The 20,000-nt window shown below is 48.9% G+C and overlaps 1 protein-coding gene across 5 annotated transcripts in view; it reads left to right on the forward strand.

The window, feature by feature from the left end:
* LOC139413900 (dedicator of cytokinesis 3) overlaps positions 1 to 20,000 on the forward strand; it is a 418,571-nt gene that overhangs the window by 277,161 nt on the left and 121,410 nt on the right. For all 5 annotated transcript variants that reach the window (XR_011634841.1, XR_011634842.1, XM_071161746.1 and 2 more), the window contains exons 7-9: positions 4,065 to 4,149; positions 9,460 to 9,501; positions 14,670 to 14,827. Coding sequence is in view for 3 of the 5 variants with exons in the window: in XM_071161746.1 (XP_071017847.1) it covers positions 4,065 to 4,149; positions 9,460 to 9,501; positions 14,670 to 14,827 (285 nt within the window). In the remaining 2 variants the exon portion in view is untranslated. The remainder of the gene's footprint in view (positions 1 to 4,064; positions 4,150 to 9,459; positions 9,502 to 14,669; positions 14,828 to 20,000) is intronic.

The raw sequence follows: 20,000 nt of genomic DNA on the forward strand, positions 1-20,000 counted from the left end.
CAGTCATCCAGGTAGTCAGCCAGCCAGTCATTCAGGTAGTCAGCCAGCAAGCCAGTCAGTCATCCAGGTAGTCAGCCAGCCAGTCAGTCAGTCATCCAGGTAGTCAGCCAGCCAGTCAGTCAGTCATCCAGGTAGTCAGCCAGCCATTCATCCAGGTAGTCAGCCAGCCAGTCAGTCAGTCATCCAGGTAGTCAACCAGTCAGTCAGTCATCCAGGTAGTCAGCCAGTCAGTCTGTAATCCAGGTAGTCAGCCAGCAAGCAAGCAAGTCAGTCAGTCATCCAGGTAGTCAGCCAGTCATCCAGCCAGTCAGCCAGCCAGTCAGTCAGTCAACCAGCCAGTCATTCAGTCAGTCAGGCAGCCAGTCAGTCAGTCCTCCAGTCGTCCAGTCATCCAGCCAGTCAGTCAGTCATCCAGTCAGCCAGCCAGTCAGCCATCCAGCCAGTCTTCCAGTCAGCCAGCCAGTCAGTCATCCAGTCAGTCATCCAGCCAGTCTTCCATTCAGCCAGCCAGTCAGTCATCCAGTCAGTCATCCAGCCAGTCATCCAGTCAGTCAGTCAGCCAGTCAGTCAGCCAGTCAGTCATCCAGCCTTCCAGTCATCCAGGTAGTCAGCCAGTCAGTCAGTAATCCAGGTAGTCAGCCAGCCAGTCAGTCAGTCATCCAGGTAGTCAGCCAGCCATTCATCCAGGTAGTCAGCCAGCCAGTCAGTCAGTCATCCAGGTAGTCAACCAGTCAGTCAGTCATCCAGGTAGTCAGCCAGTCAGTCAGTAATCCAGGTAGTCAGCCAGCAAGTCAATCAGTTATCTAAGGTAGTAAGCCAGTCAGTCAGTCATCCAGTCAGTCAGTTAGTCAGCCAGTCATCCAGCTTATCATCCAGTCAGTCATCCAGCCAGTCAGTCATTCAGTCAGCCAGTTAGTCAGTCAGTCATCCAGCTTGTCATCCAGTCAGTCAGCCAGTCAGTCAAACAGTTAGTCAGCCATCCAGTCAGTCAGTCATCCAGCCAGTCAGTCAAACAGTTAGTCAGCCATCCAGTCAGTCAGTCAGTCATCCAGTCAGTCATCCAGCCAGTTGACAGTCAGTCATCCAGTCAGCCAACCAGTCATCCAGTCAGTCATCCAGCCAGTCAGTCAGCCAGCCAGTCATCCAGTCAGTCATCCAGCCAGTTAGTCAGTCATCCAGTCAATCATCCAGTCCTCCAGCCAGCCAGTCATCCAGTCAGTCATCCATCCAGTCAGTCATCCAGCCAGTTAGTCAGTCATCCAGTCAATCATCCAGTCCTCCAGCCAGTCAGTCATCCAGTCAACCAGTTAGTCAGTCATTCAGCCAGTCGAAAGGCGGTTATCCAGTCATCCAGCCAGTTAGTCAGTCATCCAGCCAGTTAGTCAGTCATCCAGTCAGTCATCCAGCCAGTCGACAGTCAGTTATCCAGTCAGCCAGCCAGTCATCCAGTCAGTCATCCAGCCAGTTGACAGTCAGTTATCCAGTCAGTCATCCAGCCAGTCGACAGTCAGTCATCCAGCCAGTTAGTCAGCTAGCCAGTCATCCAGTCAGTCATCCAGCCAGTTTACAGTCAGTTATCCAGTCAGCCAGCCAGTCAGCCAGCCAGTCATCCAGCCAGTCAGCCAACCAGTCAGTCAGCCAGCCAGTCATCCAGTCAATCATCCAACCAGTTGACAGTCAGTTATCCAGTCAGCCAGCCAGTCATCCAGTCAGTCATCCAGCCAGTCAGTCATCCAGTCAGTCATCCAGCCAGTTAGTCAGTCATCCAGTCAGTCATCCAGCCAGTTAGTCAGTCATCCAGTCAGTCAGCCAGTTGACAGCCAGTTATCCAGTCAGCCAGCCAGTCAGCCAGTCAGTCATCCAGTCAGTCAGCCATCCAGTCATCCAGCCAGTCAGTCAGCCAGCCAATCATCCAGCAAGTCTTCCAGCCAGCCAGCCAGTCATCCAGCCAGTCATCCAGCCAGTCAGCCAGCAAGTCATCCAGCCAGTCAGTCATCCAGTCAGCCAGCCAGTCATCCAGTCAGCCAGCCAGTCAGTCATCCAGTCAGCCAGTCAGTCATCCAGCCATTCAGTCATCCATGTAGTCAGCCAGCCAGCCAGTCAGTCATCCAGATCGTCAGCCAGTCAGCCAGCCAGCCAGTCAGTCATCCAGGTAGTCAGCCAGCCAGTCAGTCAGTCACATGTCTCTGCTCTATGTAGAGTAGACTAGATCACTTTCTGTTCTGTCCCCATCTCTTCTGACAGCATCCTACTGATAGCACTACTAACACCTACACACAAGCATGTGCGCACAGACCCACATATGCAGGCACGCCCAACACACACACACACACGCACGCACGCACGCCCGCCCGCCCGCCCGCCCGCCCGCACACACACACACACACACACACACACACACACACACACACACACACACACACACACACACACACACACACACACACACACACACACACACACACACACACACACACACACACACACACACCTCTGCAACGCGATATTGTCAACAGCCAGCCTGGCCCTCATAACCAGTCTGGGTAAATGTCCATATACCTCCTATACTGAATCTCATTATCATGATGCTGTTGAAGGGTTTCAGTCAAAATCCCCTAGCCTCTTGTCTGGTTTCTCACACACACACACACGCGCACACGCACACACACACATACACACACGCACGCGCACACACACACGCACCCACACACACACACACACACACGCACCCGCACACACACACACACACACGCATACGCACACGCAAACCCACGCACACACACACACACACACAGGTTATATAAGACAGCAGGAGGATAATTCCCTGCTGCTTCACTGAGAAAGGTGTATAGAATGAATAAACCCACTGACACTTAGAACTGTCTCTGTCTCTCTCTGTCTCTCTCTCTCTCTCTATCTCTCTCTGTCTCTCTCTGTCTCTCTCTGTCTCTCTTTATCTCTCTCTGTCTCTCTCTGTCTCTCTCTGTCTATATATCCCTCTCTGTCTCTCTCTGTCTCTCTCTCTCTCTCTCTGTCTCTCTCTCTCTGTCTCTGTCTATCTCTCTCTCTCTATCTCTCTCTCTCTCTCTCTCTCTCTCTCTCTCTCTCTCTCTCTCTCTCTCACTCTCTCTGTCCCTCTTTGTCTCTGTCTCTGTCTATCTCTCTCCTCTCATTTCAATTCAAGGGGCTTTATTGGCATGGGAAACATGTGTTAACATTGCCAAAGCAAGTGAGGTAGATAATATATAAAGTGAAATAAACAATACAAATTAACAGTAAACATTACACTCACAGAATAAGTTTCAAAAGAATAAAGACATTACAAATGTCATATATTATGTCCATAATATTATGTTGTAACAATGTGCAAATAGTTAAACTGCAAAATTGAAAATAAATAAACATAAATATGGGTTGTATGTACTATGGTGTTTGTTCTTCACTGGTTGACCTTTTATTGTGGCAACAGGTCAGAAATCTTGCTGCTGTGATGGCACACTGTGGAATTTCACCCATTAGATATGGGAATTTATCAACATCGGGTTTGTTTTAGAATTATTTGTGGGTCTGTGTAATCTGAGGGAAATATGTGTCTCTAATATGAGCATCTGTCTCTCCCTCCCTCTCTCTCCCCCCGTGTCTCTCTTACCCCCTCCCTCTCCTCTCCTCTCTCTCCCCCGTGTCTCTCTTGCCCCCTCCCTCTCCTCTCCTCTCTCTCCCCCCGTGTCTCTCTTGCTCCCTCCCTCCCTCTCCTCTCTCTCCCCCCGCGTCTCTCTTACCCCCTCCCTCTCCTCTCCTCTCTCTCCCCCGTGTCTCTCTTGTCCCCTGCCTCTCCTCTCCTCTCTCCCCCCGTGTCTCTCTTGCTCCCTCCCTCCCTCTCCTCTCTCTCCCTCCGCGTCTCTCTTACCCCCTCCCTTTCCTCTCTCTCCCCCGTGTCTCTCTTGCTCCCTCCCTCTCCTCTCCTCTCTCTCCCCACGTCTCTCTTGCTCCCTCCCTCTCCTCTCCTCTCTCTCCCCACGTCTCTCTTGCTCCCTCCCACTCCACTCCTCTCCTCTCCTCAACAGACACCTGGGCCTGGACCTCGTACCCAGGAAGGAGTTTGAAATGGTGGATGCAGACCAGATCAGCGTCTCAGACTTATACAAAATGGTAGGTAACACTGACCACTGTAGAGACTTATACAAAATGATAGGTACAAAATGATAGGTACCACTGACCACTGTAGAGACTTATACAAAATGATAGGTACCACTGACCACTGTAGAGACTTATACAAAATGATAGGTACCACTGACCACTGTAGAGACTTATACAACATGATAGGTATAACGTTTTTTTTTCTTCTTACAAAACTAAGTTGAATGCAGTGACTGTAAGTCTCTCTGGATAATAGCAGCTGCTCAATAACCTAAATGTAAATGGTAGGTACCACTGGGCCGACTGTGTGCGGCACACACTAGAGCCATGACGATGTCCTGCTGTTGCCTAGTTACTGTTGCTGGTGTAGGGTACATGGTCCAAACCATTATGTATGGTATGTGTATGGAAGAAGCAGAAACCCCTGCTATAGCTGGAGCTGGATCTGCAACTAGATATTTTGTCTTAAAAAAATTATGATTTACACATTTAATCAGATTCAGTGTAGCCATAACAGCAGCTAAACTACACTGAACAAAAAATATAAACACAACATGTAAAGTGTTGGTCCCGTGTTTCATTATCTGAAAAAAAAAAAGATTCCTGAATTTTTCCATAATGCACTAAAAAGCTTATGGCTCTCAAATGTTGTGCACAAATGTGTTTACATCCATGTTAGTGAACATTTCTCCTTTGCCAAAATAATCCATCCACCTGACAGGTGTGGCATATTAATAAGCTGATTAAACAGCATGATCATTACACAGGTGCACCTTGTGCTGGGGACAAAAAAAAACATCCCGTGCAGTTTTGTCACACAACACAATTCCACAAATGTCTCAAGTTATGAGGGAGTGTGCAATTGGCATGCTGACTGCAGGAATGAACACCAGAGCTGTTTCCAGAGAATTGAATGTTGATTTCTCTACCATAAGCCACCAACAACATTTTAGAGAATTTGGCGGTGCTTTTGGCAGTACCGGCCTCACAACCGCAAACCACAAAAAACAAATTCTGATTGGCTGGGTTGGGTTGGGTTCTTCGATGTGTGTGCCTGGCTCCCAAGTGGGTGGGCATATGCCCAGTCATGTGAAATCCATAGATTAGGGCCTAATGAATTCATTTCAATTGACTGATTTCCTTATATGAACTGTAACTCAGTAAATTGTTGCATGTTGCATCCATGTTTTTGTTTAGTATATCAGAGGTACAGTGGACATAATTGTCATCGCAGCAACAAAACAATCATGAGCCATTTATTTATTTGTTGCAACAGGTCAATCGTTTAGTTAGCTGAATATCTGGAGCACAAGAATATCACAAGCACAGAATAGTGAATGGGAGGCAGACATCAGCAATATGATGAGGGTGTCTGATGAGGTTGTCTGATGAGGGTGTCTGTCGTGGCCTTGCTCCTAGCTCTGGGGTGGTGCTGAGTCAGATGAGGGTGTCTGATAAGGGTGTCTGATGAGGGTGCCTGACGAGGGTGTCTGATGAGGGTGTCTGCCCTGGCCTTGCTCCCAGCTCTGGGGGTGTTGCTGAGTCTGATGAGGGTGTCTGCCCTGACCTTGCTCCTAGCTCTGGAGTGGTGCTGAGTCTGATGAGGGTGTCTGATGAGGGTGTCTGATGAGGGTGTCTACCCTGGCCTTGAGGGTGAGGGTGTCTGACCTGGCCTTGAGGGTGAGGATGTCTGGGGTGGTGCTGAGGTAATGGCAGTGTGTTACAGCCCTGGCAAAGTGGCTGGCTTGGCCAGAGGACTGAATGGTACAAGGAGAAAGACATCTACAGATGTAGGATCTTAATTTGATCGTTCTTCAATGCAGGACATGTCAAAACGGTAGTGTATTTGAGGGTTAAAAAGGCTTCTGAAGTTTGTAATTTACACTTGGAAATGTCAGATTTGATTCCTGCTTATGAAAAATGTATCAACCCCTACAAAAATGTTCCTTAATTAGAATCCACGTAATACTTCACATGTACTGTTGCTGCAGGATTATTTTCCTGCTGTAGCAATCTGGCTCAAATGAAGATCCTACATCTGATGTCAGAGGTACGTCAAAGTGGTGGGGATGGGGAGAGCGAGACCTTGGCACCATGGCAGGAGGAGGCCGGGTAACTGGGGGATGCCTAGTGTTAATGGACACTCACATCTAAGACGGGATAAAAGTAGATGGATGTGGGCAGTCTTGGCAGATATGACACATGCCGGGGGGGGGGGGGTGACAGGAGAAGAGAGGAGGACGAGGGTCTCTGAGGAATTATGGCAGGTGATAATGGACACTTGGGTTGTAGGTGTGGGGAGATTACCTCAGAGAGGGTATTGGTAGTTCTCACCTCAGAGAGGGTATTGGTAGAGGGTAGGTTGGAGCGTTGGGGAGAGGTAGAGGGGGGCGGGTAAGATGGTAGGGGGAGGGGGAGAGAGTGGGGGAGAGGGGAGAGGTAGAGTGGAGGGAGGGAGGGAGAGAGAGAGGGCAGGGAGGGAGAGAGGGGAGTGTAAAGGGGAGAGGGGAGGGGTAGAGGGAGGAGAGGGTAGAGATAGCATGGGGTAGACGATAAGGGAGAGGGTAGAGGGTAGGGGGCAGGAGGTGTTGGGTATGATGCTTTCACCTTGGATCTCACCTCAAATAAAAGCTAAAGGGAAGAGAGGGTGGAGAAAGGTGGAAGAGAGGGTGGAGAAAGGTGGAAGAGAGGGGGAAGAGAGGGTGGAGAAAGGTGGAAGAGAGGGTGGAGAAAGGTGGAAGAGAGGGTGAGAAGGGGAAGAGAGGGTGGAGAGTGGGAAGAGAGGGTGAGAAGGGGAAGAGAGGGTGGAGAGGAGGAAGAGAGAGTGGAGAGGGGGAAGAGAGGGTGAGCAGGGGAAGAGAGGGTGGAGTGGGGAAGATAGGGGAAATAGAGGGTGGAGAAGGGGAAGAGAGGGTGGAGAGGGGGAAGAGAGTGTGGAGAGGGGGAAGAGAGGGTGGAGAAGGGGAAGAGAGGGTGAAGAGAGGGTGGAGAAAGGTGGAAGAGATGGTGGAGAAAGGTGGAAGAGAGGGGGAAGAGGGGGAAGAGAGGGTGGAGAGGGGGAAGAGAGGGTGTAGAGGGTGAGAAGGGGAAGAGAGGGGGAAGAGAGGGTGGAGAGGGTGAGAAGGGGAAGAGAGGGGGAAGAGAGGGTGGAGAGGGGGAAGAGAGGGTGGAGAGGGGGAAGAGAGGGCGGAGAGGGGGAAGAGAGGGTGAGAAGGGGAAGAGAGGGTGAGAAGGGGAAGAGAGGGTGGAGAGTGGGAAGAGAGGGTGAGAAGGGGAAGAGAGGGTGGAGAGGAGGAAGAGAGAGTGGAGAGGGGGAAGAGAGGGTGAGCAGGGGAAGAGAGGGTGGAGTGGGGAAGATAGGGGAAATAGAGGGTGGAGAAGGGGAAGAGAGGGTGGAGAGGGGGAAGAGAGGGTGGAGAGGGGGAAGAGAGGGTGGAGAAGGGGAAGAGGGGGTGGAGAAGGGGAAGAGAGGGTGGAGAAGGAGAAGAGAGGGTGGAGAGAGGGTGAACAGGGGGAAGAGAGGGTGGCGAGGGGGAAGAGAGGGTGGGGAGGGGGAAGAGAGGGTGAGAAGGGGAAGAGAGGGTGGAGGGGGGAAGAGAGGGGAAATAAAGGGTGGAGAAGGGGAAGAGGTGGTGGAGAGGGTGGAGAGGGGGAAGAGAGGGTGGAGAAGGGGAAGAGGGGTGGAGAGGGGGTGAACAGGGGGAAGAGAGGGTGGAGAGGGGGGAGAGAGGGTGGAGAGGGGGAAGAGAGGGTGGGGAGGGGGAAGAGAGGTGGTGGAGAGGGGGAAGAGAGGGTGGAGAGGGGAAGAGAGGGTGGATAAAGGTGGAAGAGAGGGTGGAGAGGGTGGAGAGGGGAAGAGAGGGTGGAGAGGGTGGAGAGGGGGTGGAGAGAGGGGGAAGAGAGGGTGGAGAGGGGGTGGAGAGAGGGGGAAGAGAGGAGGAAAAGAGGGGGAAGAGAGGGTTTTATAGGGGGAGAGGGTGAAGAGAGGTTGGAGAGGGGGAAGAGAAGGTGGAGTTGGCATGGAGAGGGGAAAGAGAGGGGGAAGAGAGGATGGAGTTAGCTTGTTTTTATGATGCCTTTCACCCTGTATCTTCTCTACACTCAGAGAGAAACGGCAAGATAAACAAGACAAAACACTATCAAAGTTAACTTGTACATTGACCTCTCTTACTCTCTCTATCTCAGCTTGGATCTATGAAGTAGATATATCTATGACTCAGTTATACTTCGCCTTGTGTTTATACTACTATGAACTATGGGACAACATTGTGTTTATTCTGTTCCTGTACACTGTTCTGAGTGGTGATTCAGCGTTCCACAGTCACTGTCTTATTCTGACAGCCTCGCTCCCTCTTGCCCTGTCTTATCCTCACAGCATGCTGTGCTCTGCTCTGCCTGGGGCGTCCCCGGCCTATCTGTCACGTCCTGACCTTGGTTCCTTTTTTTAGGTCTGTATTTTAGTTTGGTCGGGGAGTGAGTTGGGGTGCGCATTCTATGTTTTGTGTTCTATGTTATCTATTTCTATGTGTTTTGGCCTGGTACGGTTCCCAATCAGAGGCAGCTGGCAATCGTTGTCTCTGATTGAGAACCACATTTAGGCAGCCTGTTTTCCCACTATGGGTTGTGGGTAGTTATTTTCTGTTTAGTGTGTTGTTTCACCTGACAGGACTGTTTGGTTTCTTTCATTCACTTTGTTATTTTGTTTTGTGTGTTCAGTTCTAATAAATTAACATGGACACTTACCACGCTGCATAGTAGTGGTCCGATCCTTCCTATTCCCTCCTCAGAAGAGGAGGGGAATCGTTAGACTATCGTACCGCCTCATACTCACAATGCCCTGACAACCAACCACGGCTTAGTGCTGCTGCACTCTAAGCAAATTAAACATGTACATATTGCCAAGGTTTTGATATCTGATTCACAATCAAAAGAGGATGACTAACTGAGGATCTTTCTCTCTCTCTCTCCTCTCTATCTGTCTCTTTCTCTGTCTATCTCTCTCTCTCTCTCTCTCTCTCTCTCTTTCTCTCTATATCTATCTATATATCTCTCTTTCTCTCTCTATCTCTCTGTCTCTCATCTCTCTTTCCTCTCTCACTCTCTCCTCTCTTTCTCTCTCTATCTCTCTGTATCTATCATCTCTCTTTCCTCTATCTCACTCTCTCCTCTCTTTCTGTCTTCATCTCTCATCTCTCTTTCCTCTCTCTTACTCTCTCCTCTCTTTCTGTCTTTATCTCTCTCATCTCTCTTTCCTCTCTCTCACTCTCTCCTCTCTTTCTGTCTTTATCTCTCTCTCTCTTCTTTTCTTTCTTGACTTTGCAGCATCTGTCCAGCAGACACAGTGTCCAGCAAAGCACAAACCAGGTACAGTATAGTTCACAGACTTTCTTTTTTAGTTTACTCAACTTTTTGGTCAAAGTGTAATCTGGGCGTAACATTTTTAGTTGGCACAACATGAGAAAATTAATGCAAAAATGTTTGTCAAGTTAAAATGATGTGTTTGCTCAATTTGTCTCATATGTTCATTCAACTAGAAAATATTAGAAAATATTTTTCCTATTTTATCTAAACATGGTTGTGAAACTACATTTACATGTTCAGTCATTTAACAGAAGCTCTTATCAACAGAGTGACTTACAGTCAGTACATTCATCTTCAGATGGCTAGGTGAGACAACCACAGATCACAGTCATAGTCAGTACATTCACCTTCAGATGGCTAGGTGAGACAACCACAGATCACAGTCAGAGTCAGTACATTCACCTTCAGATGGCTAGGTGAGACAACCACAGATCACAGTCATAGTCAGTACATTCACCTTCAGATGGCTAGGTGAGACAACCACAGATCACAGTCTGAGTCAGTACATTCACCTTCAGATGGCTAGGTGAGACAACCACAGATCACAGTCATAGTCAGTACATTCATCTTCAGATAGCTAGGTGAGACAATCACAGATCACAGTCATAGTCAGTACATTCATCTTCAGATGGCTAGGTGAGACAACCACAGATCACAGTCATAGTCAGTACATTCATCTTCAGATAGCTAGGTGAGACAACCACAGATCACAGTCATAGTCAGTACATTCATCTTCAGATGGCTAGGTGAGACAACCACAGATCACAGTCTGAGTCAGTACATTCATCTTCAGATGGCTAGGTGAGACAACCACAGATCACAGTCTGAGTCAGTACATTCATCTTCAGATGGCTAGGTGAGACAACCACAGATCACAGTCTGAGTCAGTACATTCACCTTCAGATGGCTAGGTGAGACAACCACAGATCACAGTCAGAGTCAGTACATTCATCTTCAGATAGCTAGGTGAGACAATCACAGTCAGAGTCAGTACATTCACCTTCAGATGGCTAGGTGAGACAATCACAGTCAGAGTCAGTACATTCATCTTCAGATAGCTATGTGAGACAATCACAGATCACAGTCAGAGTCAGTACATTCATCTTCAGATAGCTAGGTGAGACAATCACAGATCACAGTCATAGTCAGTACATTCATCTTCAGATGGCTAGGTGAGACAACCACAGATCACAGTCATAGTCAGTACATTCATCTTCAGATAGCTAGGTGAGACAACCACAGATCACAGTCATAGTCAGTACATTCACCTTCAGATGGCTAGGTGAGACAACCACAGATCACAGTCATAGTCAGTACATTCATCTTCAGATGGCTAGGTGAGACAACCACAGATCACAGTCTGAGTCAGTACATTCATCTTCAGATGGCTAGGTGAGACAGCCACAGATCACAGTCTGAGTCAGTACATTCATCTTCAGATGGCTAGGTGAGACAACCACAGATCACAGTCTGAGTCAGTACATTCACCTTCAGATGGCTAGGTGAGACAACCACAGATCACAGTCAGAGTCATTACATTCATCTTCAGATAGCTAGGTGAGACAATCACAGTCAGAGTCAGTACATTCACCTTCAGATGGCTAGGTGAGACAGTCACAGTCAGAGTCAGTACATTCATCTTCAGATGGCTAGGTGAGACAACCACAGATCACAGTCAGAGTCAGTACATTCATCTTCAGGGAGGGAGGGAAATGTGTGTTAGAGCATGAACCTGCAGGAGCGAGTCACTGTTTTGATGTTTTCAGAGAAGTACAGCGTGTTGTCCAGGGTCACGCCAAGGTTCTTTCACTCTGGGAGGGGGGGGGGGGGGGGGGGGGGGGGGGGGGGGGCCCTGTGTAGCTGTCAACTGTGATGGAGAGGTCTTATAGAGGGCAGGCCTTACCCGGGACGAAGAACAGCTCTGTCTTGTCGAGGTTGAGCTTGAGGTGGTGAACCTACATCCAAGCCGAGATATCTGCCAGGCACGCAGAGATGTGTGTCGCCACCTGGATGCCGGGGGGGGGGGGTATTTGAGTTTCATCCGCATAGCAATGATAGGAGAGACCATGTGAGGATATGACAGAGTGACTTGGTGACTTGGTGTTCAGAGACAAGAGGAGAGGGCCTAGAATTGAGCCCTGGGGGACAAGAATAGTGAGAGTATGTGGTGCAGACATAGATCCTCTCTACACCACCTGTTAGGAACGACCTGCCAGGTAGGATCCAATCCAAGAGTGCGCAGAGCCTGAGACACCCAGCCCTGAGAGGGTGGAGAGGAGGCAGAGCCTGAGACGCCCAGCCCTGAGAGGGTGGAGAGGAGGCAGAGCCTGAGATGCCCAGCCCTGAGTTGGTGGAGAGGAGGCAGAACCTGAGACGCCCAGCCCTGAGAGGGTGGAGAGGAGGCAGAGCCTGAGACGCCCAGCCCTGAGAGGGTGGAGAGGAGGCTGAGCCTGAGACGCCCAGCCCTGAGAGGGTGGAGAGGAGGCAGAGCCTGAGAATCCCAGCCCTGAGAGGGTGGAGAGGAGGCAGAGCCTGAGACACCCAGCCCTGAGAGGGTGGAGAGGAGGCAGAGCCTGAGACGCCCAGCCCCGAGAGGGTGGAGAGGAGGCTGAGCCTGAGGCGCCCAGCCCTGAGAGGGTGGAGAGGAGGCAGAGCCTGAGACTCCCAGCCCTGAGAGGGTGGAGAGGAGGCAGAGCCTGAGACACCCAGCCCTGAGAGGGTGGAGAGGAGGCAGAGCCTGAGACGCCCAGCCCTGAGAGGGTGGAGAGGAGGCAGAGCATGAGACTCCCAGCCCTGAGAGGGTGGAAAGGAGGCAGAGCCTGAGACGCCCAGCCATGAGAGAGTGGAGAGGAGGATCTGAGGGTTCAATGTCGAAGCCAGTGGATAGATCTATGGGGATGAGAACAGAGGAGAGATTCAGCTTTGGCAGAGCGGAGAGCTGTGACACAGAGGAGAGCAGTCTCAGTTGAGGGAGTCGACTTGAAGCCAGACTAGTTAGGGTCAAGAAGATTGTTCTGAGAGAGATGGTGAGAGCGTCAGAGACAGAACACTCAAGTGTTTTGGAGAGAAACTAAATGGATACTGGTCTGTAGTTTTTGACTTCAGAGGAGTTGAGTGTTGGTTGAGTGAGAGGAGCAACTCATAATATTTTGAAGTCAGAGTGGACACAGCCAGCTGTCAGGGATGAGTTGATGAGGGAGGTGAGGAATGAGAAAAGCTCTCTAGCGATGGTTTGGAGAAGGGAGGAGGGGATGGGGTTGAGCGTGCAGGTGTTCTGGCAGCAGTTGCTGGATTTCATCTGGAGAGAGAGGGGAGAAAGGGGTCAAGGGTGGTTCTGTGTGAAAGAGAAAGGGGTCAAGGGTGGTTCCGTGTGAATGAGAAATTGGTCAAGGTTGGTTCTGTGTGAATGGGAAAGGGATCAAAGGTGGTTCTGTGTGAATGTGACTAGTTGACAGATGTCGTCAACCTACTTTTCAAAGTGGTTTACAAAGTTGTCCGCAGAGAGGGAGGAGGAGGAGGGAGAAGGTGGAAAATAGTTTCCTGGGGTTAGAGGCAGAAGCATTTAGAGTGGCTTTAGCAGCAGATACAGAGGAGGAGAAGGTAGAGAGGAGGGAGTGAAGGGATGATAGGTCCTCTGGAAGTTTAGTTTTCCTCCATTTTTGTTCAGCTGCCCGCAGCCCTGTTCTGAAAGCTTGCAATGAATCACTCAGTCATGGAGCAGGAGGGGAGGGCCGAGCCGGCCTGGTGGAAAGGGGACAGTCATGGAGCAGGAGGGGAGGGCCGAGCCAGCCTGGTGGAAAGGGGACAGTCATGGAGCAGGAGGGGAGGGCCGAGCCAGCCTGGTGGAAAGGGGACATTCATGGGATGTGGAAAGGGAGGAGAGGAGGATCATGGAGGCAGGATCAAGATACAGGAAGGAGAAGTAGAAGGGAGAGATCATAGGATAGAAGAGGAGAGTGTAGTGGGGAGAGAGAGAGAGAGAGAGAGAGAGAGAGAGAGAGAGAGAGAGAGAGAGAGAGAGAGAGAAAGAAAGAAAGAAGATTGTGACAACGTTTGACTATCTGGGTAGGGGCTGAGTGGCTAGGGTCGGAAGAGAGGGAGACAGAAAATGAGACAAAGTAGTGATTAGTGACCTGGAGGGGGTTGCAGTGAGATCAGTAGAATGAGGTCAAATCTATTGCCCGCCCTGTGAGTTGGAGGGTACTGGGAAACGGTGAGGTCAAAAGAGACAATAAATAACTCCAAGTCAGATATCAGGAGGTTGATATCACCCAGTATGAAGAAACACACACAACTAGTTAAACAGCACTTTTAACATGTTCATTTAAACAGTAATTAGTATTCAACATGTCCTCACCTGGGATTTGAACTCACAACCGATTGATTTAATGAAATTCTAATCTTCCTGCTACGCCACCATATCTGTGTCGATTATTGTTTAATATCAATTATTCTTTCATCATTGATTTGATTTGCTTATTTAAGCATTTTGAGGTTTTTCTGTATCTTTGTCTAATGTTGGTGGGGCATTTTACTCTGTTTAAAGGGTACTCCTGAATCACTGAGAAATAAAATAGTTTTTCTTGAGTGTACATTTAGCACAGCTGAGATTTACATTGAAGTGCAAAGTGTAGCAATACAGGTGAAATCAGTGATTGACACAGACATGATGGAGACGCAGGTGTAGCAGGAAGATTGGAATGCTGTGAACCAAGAGGTTGTGAGTTTAAATCCCAGGACATGATGATTAATGACTGTATAAATGTATGTCAAATATGTAAGTTGAAATGTTAAATGTACTGTGTGTGTAACTAATTCCACAGCCTTTTTTTTGTTGGTAAAAAAAATGCGAAAATAATAATTTGTATTTGAGACAAATTGAGTAAACACATCATTTTAAGTTGACTGAATTTTTGCCAACTAAAAATGTTGAATTCAGGTCACGCTTTTACGGACAAGTTAATGAATAAGTAAACTAGAAAAAAAGGCTGTGGAAGCAGTTATTTAGTTGGAACATCTAGATTTTTTTTGCCAGTGTATTCTAGCCCTGTGTACACGTCTCTGTGTACACGTCCCTGTGTACACGTCCCTGTGTGCCGTCTCGTCTACGCAGGCTGACAGTGTATTCTAGCCCTGTGTACACGTCTCTCTGTGCCGTCTCATCTACGCAGGCTGACAGTGTGCGTCGGAGCCACGGTGTAGAGCCCTGTCGTATCCCCGTCCCTCACCACCTGTTTGTCAGCCTGAAGAGCTTCACCTGCAACACCATGGGAGAAGACACAGACGTCTTCTTCTCTCTCTACGACCTCAGGGAGGGGAAACAGATCAGGTAAAGGGATGCTGTAGTGGTTTCGGGGTCGAACTACCTGAACAACCGGAGGTAGTGAAAGCTATCAAGTAAAAGGGATTCTAGAGTTTTCCGGTTTAATGCTAGCCTGTTCACCTGTACAACCTGGTGGGGGGGGGGCAAGCAGAATCCGGTGATGGCGTGGAAATATAGAAGAGGTTATGGAACACCCCTGTTTTTGGAAAAACAACTGTGAAAAGTCGTCCATATCAACATCGTTGTAGTCAAAATGTTTATGAAATTGGATTGATTTCCTCTGATCCATTTAGCCGTTTACATGAAAAACATTTAAGTACTTTGCATTCGCTTAAAACCTCTTTCAGTATAAATTTTCCTGACAATTAGTCCCTGATGTTGAACTAGCAGTACAGTGCTGCTGTAATGAATAATGTATAGTTTAATTAACCGGGCTAATAAATAATGTATTGTTGTTTTAATGATCTTAAAAGATAATGAATAGCTAATGTATATAATGAGTTTGATGTAGAGCAGTGTGTGTGTGTGTGTGTGTGTGTGTGTGTGTGTGAGAGAGATGGGGGAGGCAGGGGGGAGATGAGGGAGAGATGGGGGAGGCAGGGGAGAGATGGGGGAGGCAGGGGGGGCAGGTGGGAGATGGGGGAGGCAGAGGGAGATGGAGGGCAGGGGGAGATAAGGAGGCAGGGGGAGATGGGGGAGGCAGGGGAGAGATGGGGGGAGGCAGGGGGATATGGGGGAGGGATGGGAGAGATGGGGGAGGCAGGGGGAGATGGGGGAGATGGGGGAGGGATGGGGGAGATGGGGGAGGCAGGGGAGAGATGGGGGAGGCAGGGGAGAGATGGGGGAGGCAGGGGAGAGATGGGGGGAGGCAGGGGAGAGATGGGGGGAGGCAGGGGAGAGATGGGGGGAGGCAGGGGGAGAGATGGGGGAGGCAGGGGGAGATGGGGGAGGCAGGGGAGAGATGGGAGGAGGCAGGGGGAGATGGGGGAGGGATGGGGGAGATGGGGGAGGCAGGGGGGAAATGCGGGAGGCAGGGGAGAGATGGGCGGAGGCAGGGGGAGATGGGGGAGGGATGGGGGAGATGGGGGAGGCAGGGGGAGATGGGGAGGCAGGTGAGAGATGGGGGAGGCAGGGGGAGATGGGGGAGGCAGGGGGGAGGCAGTGGGGAGATGGGGGAGGCAGGGGGGAGGCAGGGGAGAGATGGGGGAGGCAGCGGGAGATGGGGGAGGCAGGGGGAGATGGGGGAGGCAGGGGGAGATGGGGGAGGCAGGGGGGAGGCAGTGGGGAGGCAGGGGAGAGATGGGGGAGGCGGGGGGAGAGATGGGGGAGGCAGGGGAGAGATGGGGGAGGCAGGGGGAGGCAGGGGAGAGATGGGGGAGGCAGGGGAGATATGGGGGAGGCAGGGGGGAGGCAGGGGGAGGCAGGGGAGAGATGGGGATAGATGGGGGGGGGCAGGGGGGAGGCAGGGGAGAGATGGGGGAGGCAGGGGGAGATGGGGGAGGCAGGGGAGAGATGGGGGAGGCATGGGGAGATGGGGGAGGCAGGGGGGTAGACAGAGGAGGAGGGAGATAGCTAGATGAACAGCGGGCAACACACGCACATACTGTGTACCTCCTCTTTCCTCTCCGCCTCCCCCTTCCTCCTCCACACAGAGATCAGCTTAAGGAAACTTGTCCAGTTGGCTTGACCTTGATAACCTGTTGTCAAGATAACCTGTTGTCATGGCATTATCTTCTCTCACAATGACAGTCAGCTCAGGTTACAAGTGGCAGGTGTATGTGTTTGTGTGTGTGTGTGTGTGTGTGTGTGTGTGTGTGTGTGTGTGTGTGTGTGTGTGTGTGTGTGTGTGTGTGTGTGTGTGCGCTTCCTTGTGCGTGCGTGCGTGTGTGTGTGTGTGTGTGGCAGCCTCTGTTCTGAAGGAGGAAGTGATGCAGATACACAGTAGTTTGTCACTGAGAACATACTACATCAACCCTCTGCGATACTGACATGTATTAGTCATCCTTCAGAACCCAGGAGAGGAGAGAAAGAAAAAAAGGAACAACAACAAAGCTTATAGAGAGAGGAATATTTACTGTTTCTGTGATTCTGGTCTCTGGAGGTGCTCTGGAGGAATATGAAGAGGAGAATATCTAGAGGAGGACTTGTTTCACGAGAACACAGTAGAATCAATAAAGACTGAAGAGGTTTGCCTTGAGACCGAAGGAGCTCTAGTAGTTTTATAGTTTCCAAGGAGACTTAGTTACCAAGGAAGCATATTTAAATAAATGTGGGCTGAAGTGTAGCTTTCTTTGTCAAATCTCCTCTCCTCTCCTCTCCTCTCCTCTCCTCTCCTCTCCTCTCCTCTCAGTTTATGACAGAACTATAACTGCAGTCCCTCCCACTCACAACCTGTCCATGTGCTACCCTGCGTCGGCTGAGAGGGCAGCCGAAAACAAGACTATTCTTATTTTTATCCAACCAATGCCCCCCCCTCACATATTCCCTGTTTGTGGTTGTTATAGTAACGTTAGATCATGGCGTTCCTCTGTAACTGTAGTGGTTGTTGTAGTAACGCTAGATCATGGAGTTCCTCTGTAACTGTAGTGGTTGTTATAGCAACGCTAGATCATGGAGTTCCTATGTAACTGTAGTGGTTGTTATAGTAACGCTAGATCATGGAGTTCCTCTGTAACTGTACACACACACACACACACACACACACACACACACTTCAGGAATACAACATTCCTCTATGATTGAAATAATTCCTAGTTCCTTCCCTCTGCCTACTCCTCCAGCTCCCTTGTTGTACTCACAGGTATGATTTCATTGTAGAAGAATGTAGAAGAATGTCTCTGGTGGTCAATTGCATACATTGTAGTAACGTTGTTGTGTGATAGACGGGATACTCTGTCTGTTCTTTCCTAGCCTGCGTTTGCAGCTGCTGTTGCTAACTCAACGACTAGGGGGATTCACTTCTGTAGTGAATAAGAGTTCAAAGTTCATACCATTTGCAAAGCTCACGCTGAGGTTGGCTTAGTTCCGTAGTTGACATGTTCGTCCTTTTAACGCAGAGGCTGCAGACCTCACGTACTTGGAACAGGAGGTTACATTTTTGTCAAGGGCTTATATAGTGGAGGGCGAAAAGGGGTGTGTTTCATAGTTTACAACCTATGTCTCTTCACGTGGGCGGGCCACTGAGTCGGGCCTAATTCACTCATGAAAACCCAATTCTCACATTTTAGAAGCTAAAATCACATTTCATCCCATCACAAATCATTTAATATTCAAACATTTAAATTGAACAACAATTCCATGTGAATCCGATAACTCTGATGTGTAGACTTTCCACTGTAGAGTTTATGTAATCTTATCATTGATGAGAATGTATCAGATGACAACCGAACTGACATCCTATTCATTAAGTACCACCGCATATGTTCAATTGGTTGGATTACCAGAATATAGTTAATTTCCCCCCACCTGCTGATGTTCCCAGAATCTCTATGTTAACCAAGGGTTTTGCAAATGTAACATCAGTAGGGTAGAGAGAGAGGAAAAGGGGGGGAAGAGGTATTTATGACTGTCATAAACCTACCCCCAGGCCAACGTTATGACACTACCGTAGAGGACTTGAAACTACACTTGGATACTATAGCTAGCTTACCCAAGAACGTTAGTTCAACTTCAAACTAAATATCTTATTAAAAAATATATAAATATATATTATTTTTTTTGTTGGTTTTTGTTTTATTTAACTAGGCAAGTCAGTTAAGAACAAATTCTTATTAACAATGATGGCCTACACTGGCCAAACCCAGGCGATGTTGGGCCAGTTATATGGGCAGTTACTTCTTGCACTTAGAGCACAGGAGGTGCCACCTTAATTGGGTGGAACGGATGAGTGGAATGGTTTCAAATACAACAGACACATGTTTGATGCCATTCCATTCGTTCCAAACATTATTGTCAGCTGTCCTCCCTTCATTAGCCTCCACTGACCTAGAGCAAAGAGAAAAAACAGCTGTTCTTTTGAACAATTTTTACTGTAAACAAATTGCCAATAGGCTTTAAGAACGCGTATAGGAAAGGACATTCAACAAGCACGGCACTTACACAAATGACTGATGATTGGCTGAGATAAATTGATGATGAAAATATTGCGGTAGCCTTTTTGTTATACTTCAGTGTGTCTTTTGACATTATTGATCATAGTCTGCTGCTGGAAAAACTTGTGTTCTGGCTTTACACCCCCTGCTATATTGCAGATAAAAGAGTTACCTGTCTAACAGAACACAGAGGGTGTTCTTTAATGGAAGCCTCTCCAACATTATCCAGGTAGAGTCAGGAATTCCCCAGGGCAGCTGTCTACTGTTACATGTTACTGGCTTTGAGTAATGTCTATGTATGCGGATGACTCAACACTATACACGTCAGCTACTACAGTGACGGAAATGTGTGGCAAGGAATAAGTTAGCCCTAAATATTTCGAAAACTTAAAGCATTGTATTTGGGACAAATCATTCACTGAATTCTAAATAATGTGAAAATTGAGCAAGTTGAGATGAACTAAGCTGCTTTGGAGTAACCCTGCATTGTAAACATGTTGATGCAAAAACATGTTGATGCAACAGTAGCTAAGATGGTGAGAAGTCTGTCCATCATAGAGTGCTGCTCGGCCTACTAAACAACAAGGCAGGTCCTACAGGCCCTAGTTTCTACCTTCTTAACAACACTATCAACAAGGCAGGTCCTACAGGCCCTAGTTTCTACCATCTTAACAACACTATCAACAAGGCAGGTCCTACAGGCCCTAGTTTCTACCTTCTTAACAACACTATCAACAAGGCAGATCCTACAGGCCCTAGTTTCTACCTTCTTAACAACACTATCAACAAGGCAGGTCCTACAGGCCCTAGTTTCTACCTTCTTAACAGCACTATCAACAAGGCAGGTCCTACAGGCCCTAGTTTCTACCTTCTTAACAACACTATCAACAAGGCAGGTCCTACAGGCCCTAGTTTCTACCTTCTTAACAACACTATCAACAAGGCAGGTCCTACAGGCCCTAGTTTCTACCTTCTTAACAACACTATCAACAAGGCAGGTCCTACAGGCCCTAGTTTCTACCTTCTTAACAACACTATCAACAAGGCAGGTCCTACAGGCCCTAGCTTTGTCACACCTGGACTACTGT

Source organism: Oncorhynchus clarkii, chromosome 7, assembly GCF_045791955.1.
Source record: "Oncorhynchus clarkii lewisi isolate Uvic-CL-2024 chromosome 7, UVic_Ocla_1.0, whole genome shotgun sequence".
NCBI classification, from domain to species: domain Eukaryota; kingdom Metazoa; phylum Chordata; class Actinopteri; order Salmoniformes; family Salmonidae; genus Oncorhynchus; species Oncorhynchus clarkii.